At 41.8% G+C, this 4518-nt stretch overlaps 1 protein-coding gene across 1 annotated transcript; it reads left to right on the top strand.

Moving 5' to 3' along the window:
- Window positions 1-289: 289 nt before the first annotated feature.
- Window positions 290-1950, top strand: LOC124697138. Its single transcript, XM_047229771.1, has 5 exons — window positions 290-382; window positions 497-593; window positions 1100-1313; window positions 1416-1608; window positions 1685-1950. The coding sequence occupies exons 2-5, from the start codon at window positions 520-522 to the stop codon at window positions 1813-1815; spliced, it is 612 nt and encodes a 203-aa protein (XP_047085727.1). The 5' UTR covers window positions 290-382; window positions 497-519; the 3' UTR covers window positions 1816-1950.
- Window positions 1951-4518: the final 2568 nt, after the last annotated feature.

The following is a 4518-nucleotide window of genomic DNA, read 5'->3' as shown; positions in this document are numbered from 1 at the left end:
CGTATATTTTTCAAATCGAACGTTTTTAAAACCGAACTGTTCCTAAATCAAACATTTTCAAAATCGAACATGTTTCGCCGAACGTGCCAACCGGCCTACCGCTAATGTGCCGGTCCAGACCGGATCTTTTTTTGAGACAAGTCCAGACCGGATTTTCCCGTGAGCGGGACGCATTGCTGCTGGTGGCCCAATCCACCCATGTTGGGAATTCGAATCGAAGTGGGCTGCCTGGTATAATACTCCGTATTAGAAAATCCTTGGATTTTAGATTAGGACAAAAAGGGTAAAAAGCTCTCTCGGCGGCGGAGGCGGTTCATCTTATCGCCGGCGGCGATCTCCTTCCTTAACGACCCACCCTCTCCCTATCGCTCTCCACGTACAGGTAACGCCGGACGATTCCCCTTTTGTTTCAGCACCTGATTGACCCTCTCCCCTCCCCATTTGCAATCTACCAATTCTCAGTGCATGTCCTGACTGACAGATCTTGTTTTTTCAGGAGCTAAGAGTCGGTCGGTAGCCATGTCGTCAGACTTCACTCTATCCTCGCCGACTCGCCGCGATCCAGTTCCCAGTTGTTACGGAGAATTTTGCATGTATGTACGCAAACACTGTAGTATCGCATTTAGGCCCAAAATTGATGCCTCGGCATGTTTTTAAATCAATCTCCTCTCCTGCGTATTTTGATTGATCTGGTAGTATAAAACAAGATAATCAAAACTACTCCTGTCGCCCCATCTTAAGTGACGCGGATTTGTCTAGATACACATGTATCTTGGCTTTGGGACGTAGAGGGAATAATACTTTTTTTTACATGACGTAGGGAATACTGTTAATACAACTGTATTTTGTTTGGTTACTAGGACGACATAGAGTTAATGTTCATATCCATAGAGAGTAATTGTTTGCCAAAGCTATGTCTTAACAAAACAAAATACAGTATTGCTTGTTTTTCTTAAGAACAGCCAACATGTTGGCTGCTGCATTAACGTAAGAGCTTATTTAGAGAAAAACTGCTTATCTTCTAATTTCGACCAGTTGATATGCATGTGTCATCATTACAGTTATATAGTTGTTCTCATCTTACTCTGTCATCATGCAGTAACGACTTTGCCAGACTCAAGGCATGTGACGATCCCGCCACTATACAAGCATACCAGCAGTTTTGTGATTCTTGGCTTGCTGCCGCCAAGCACCAGGTCAGCCTGAGGCCCAAGTCGCCATCCCCTGAGGAGCAATCGAAACGCAAAGAAGAGCGTCATCGCAAGGGCTTGCTCATAGCGCTCAACACATATGCCAAGCGAAACAATATGCAGGCCAGTCTAAAATAGCATACTCAAAATTTCTGTATTCCCTGGATTTTGAGTATTATCAAGCTGGGGTAGCTATTATACTTACATGTGTGTTCTATATTTCAGCTTGCTGAGTTTGAATTCGTTGAAGAGAAAGAGAGGAATCTAGTTGATGGACGCCTAGGAGGATATGTGCACTCCAACTTTATGGTGAAAGGTGTAGATGACACACCAATTCTCTTCTTTGCTGAACTGCATCCTGTTTGCAGCAAGGAGGAGCATGTTGTTATCTGCACTCCTCTGGAAGAGAACGACTCGGGTAACTATATGGCTAGAACTTTATTGATTTGTTTTGTCAGCATCTGCTAAGATATATTTATTTTTCTTTCATCAAGGTCATTGTTTTGGGTGTGATAAGCGAGCGAAGAAGCTTAGGCACCCTACAGGCGGTGGCCACTTGGGTGGGCTGGAGGATGTGCCTTTTTATCGCATAGAGGAGGATAGTGACGATGAGTGTTTTATGTAAGGGAGAATCCATCGAGCAACAGATAGCTACAAACTTGTCTAGGCACAATGCTATCATAAGCAAGCTATGTTACAATAGTGCTTTTGTAACAAGAGGCTGCGGGAGTAAAGCATGTAATGTTAGCGGAAATGCAATTAAGGCCATAGGTGCATATGAACCCTAAACCCTACCCTTGTATTTTTCTTTGATGTGTGGTGCATGAATCCGTCCAAGTTGTTGGTAGCAACGAAAAAGAAAAGAAAAAATGTTACATTACCTGGACCTGCCTCTCTCGCAGTAAAAACTCTCCTCTCTAGCTCCTGCGTCACCCCTGTTTTAACATCGGCTATGTAGATGCGTTGATGATTGTCCTTGATGATCAACGCGCAGTTCTTCTATCCCAAGCAAATGCGTACCACTCCATGCTCAATCAAATTACTCATCTGCTGAGACCTCTGTAGCATGATGTGGAACTCCATTCCATCATCATGATGTCCAGCCGGCTGCCATCTATTCGGACGCAGAAAACACACAACTCCGTGTCACAGCTTCATCTCTTGGATGGATCTAAGTCATTAATGGAAGAAACCAATGTTGACGCTAAGTCATTGATCGAAGAAACCAGTGCACAACTCCGTCTCTTGGATGGATCTACAGGAGGAGCACCGTGATGAAAAGTGTATCTGTGGACTTACACATAAGGTACTATGTCGGGTGGAGATTCAATTTTCTAAAAGTTTGAGTCGGTTTTGTTTAAGTTAATTTGTTGATTTGACTAGATTTGGTTTGTGTTTTATTATTTTGACACATGATGTCTACACCAGTAAATGAAACATCAAAGTGTAGTATCTAAAAGGAATTTACGATCTCTATTATTTGTCCGAAGTGTTTCCGTAGGGACTTTTTATAAAGGAAATGATGTGGGCATTATCTTTCGGGTATCCAACATTGGCCTACCTCCTTTGGTCCAATAAGGGATCCATGAAGATCACCGCAGCCCAAGATGGACTAGTACGTCGGTTGCGATGGAGGAAAGGTAGAAGGAGGCAGATTCTTGATTCTTGATGGACAAGGCGAGGAAACGTCGAATAAGGAAATGATAGATTAGATCTCATTATAACATAGTTAAATCTGAGCAGGACTCTCAGGACTTGGCCTCCTATATAAAGGCCAGGAGAGGGCCTGTCGGAGGACATCGAAATCATCCTACACAATCCCGCATACACCCAACCTTAGAAACCTTGCCTTCCGGCGAGTCCACCACAACGCAGTCTATCGGCTGCCCCGTTGTAACATTTTTCATCGATAAATCAAGATCAGACAAGCAGGAGTAAGGGTTCTACCTCATCAAGGGTCCCGAACCTAGGTAATTCTTGCCTTATGTTCGTTTGGTATCCGATGTCTCGTGCTAACCTGCAGGATTCCTTCAACCCTAAGCCCCTCATGGTGGGCATAGCCCCCTCGTCGAGAATCTTATCGTCCACATTCCTACCTGAAGTTTTAAATTTGCCCTTTCTTTGTCTAGAATGGCCTTTTTTAGCGGATGTATTTGCAATCAGCTCTCATGTAAAATTGTCGATCTCGGCTTTCCGATATGGTGACAGTCTCATAGAGATGTGAAACACGAACAACCTGACCTGTGAGCATATGAAGTCTCTTTTGTTACGATATAAGGCTCGAGGGCTAATTCGGTAAGACTAAGAAACTTCATAACTTATCTCATTAATTACTGCACGCACTAATAGTTTCACATGCATGAGAAAAGAGAGAAAAAAGAGAACATACATTGGAAAAGAGGATATAAATAAGATAGACCTTATAACAACTTTAGAAAGGTTGGAGGAGTTAGACCAAGTACAATAAGACTACTCATAGTGCAAGTAACTTCATGAGTAACTTAGTATCCAACTCAACAAATTTGGTGGCAGTGAGTTAATGAGGAGAGGAAAGGATATAGTAACATAGCTAGTTACTATAACATCATATTTCCCAAGATATAATGAGTCTACAAGCTAACTAATGAAGTCATATATGGTATTACTTTGATATTACGAATCACCTGGAAGGTAGTAGCGTAGAGTAGTAACGGTGCATGTTACTACTCTATGTTACTTTCCACTATGACTAGTCTAAGTCTTAGACTAGCCATAATGAGAGTATCATAGGTAGTATCATGTATGTCATGTTGGCACAAATCTAATGTGGCACACCAAATGATAAGTAGAGACGTGAGAGTGGTATCATAGGTATGTACATTATCATAGAAGGTAAAACTAAAAAACTTGATGGCAAATACATCTTATCCACAAATTTGCATTGAGATTCTTAGTTAGATGGCTATAAGAATTTAAATAATATATTTTTGCCTAGTTGAGTGAGAGAGAAGGGGAGAAAAGAAAAGAAGCTGACTCTTATGCAAGAGCTAGCTCTAGCACATGTCCCTAGATATTTTATAAGAGTAAAAGGTGAATCATATATTGATAAAGTAATATTTTATTTTTCAAAAATAAATTAAATATACTTTTATAGCTCACTATTCTACATATTAACTTTAGGTTAGCTGGTATGACAGTTGGCTATAGTAGTACTACTATATTTGAGCTTAATGGGAGGTTAGTCAACATTGTCAAAAGTCAAAGCGAATTGAAAGACCCTCTTCCGCTGGGCCCAACCGATCTCCCGGTTTCCCCTCCACGGCTCCACGCCTCCGACCTCCGAGTCTGA

Source organism: Lolium rigidum, chromosome 3 (genome assembly GCF_022539505.1).
Source record: "Lolium rigidum isolate FL_2022 chromosome 3, APGP_CSIRO_Lrig_0.1, whole genome shotgun sequence".
Classification (NCBI taxonomy): domain Eukaryota; kingdom Viridiplantae; phylum Streptophyta; class Magnoliopsida; order Poales; family Poaceae; genus Lolium; species Lolium rigidum.
The sequence above is the reverse complement of the archived record's forward strand: the minus strand, read 5'-3'. Positions and strand labels throughout refer to the sequence as shown.

Bases quoted from the DNA above. Each gene is read 5' to 3' on its own strand.
- LOC124697138 (XM_047229771.1), top strand. From the start codon at position 520: ATGTCGTCAGACTTCACTCTATCCTCGCCGACTCGCCGCGATCCAGTT. The intron at 1,314-1,415 runs GCCAGTCTAAAA...TCTATATTTCAG, and splicing joins CCAAGCGAAACAATATGCAG to CTTGCTGAGTTTGAATTCGT. The intron at 1,609-1,684 runs GTAACTATATGG...TCTTTCATCAAG, and splicing joins TCTGGAAGAGAACGACTCGG to GTCATTGTTTTGGGTGTGAT.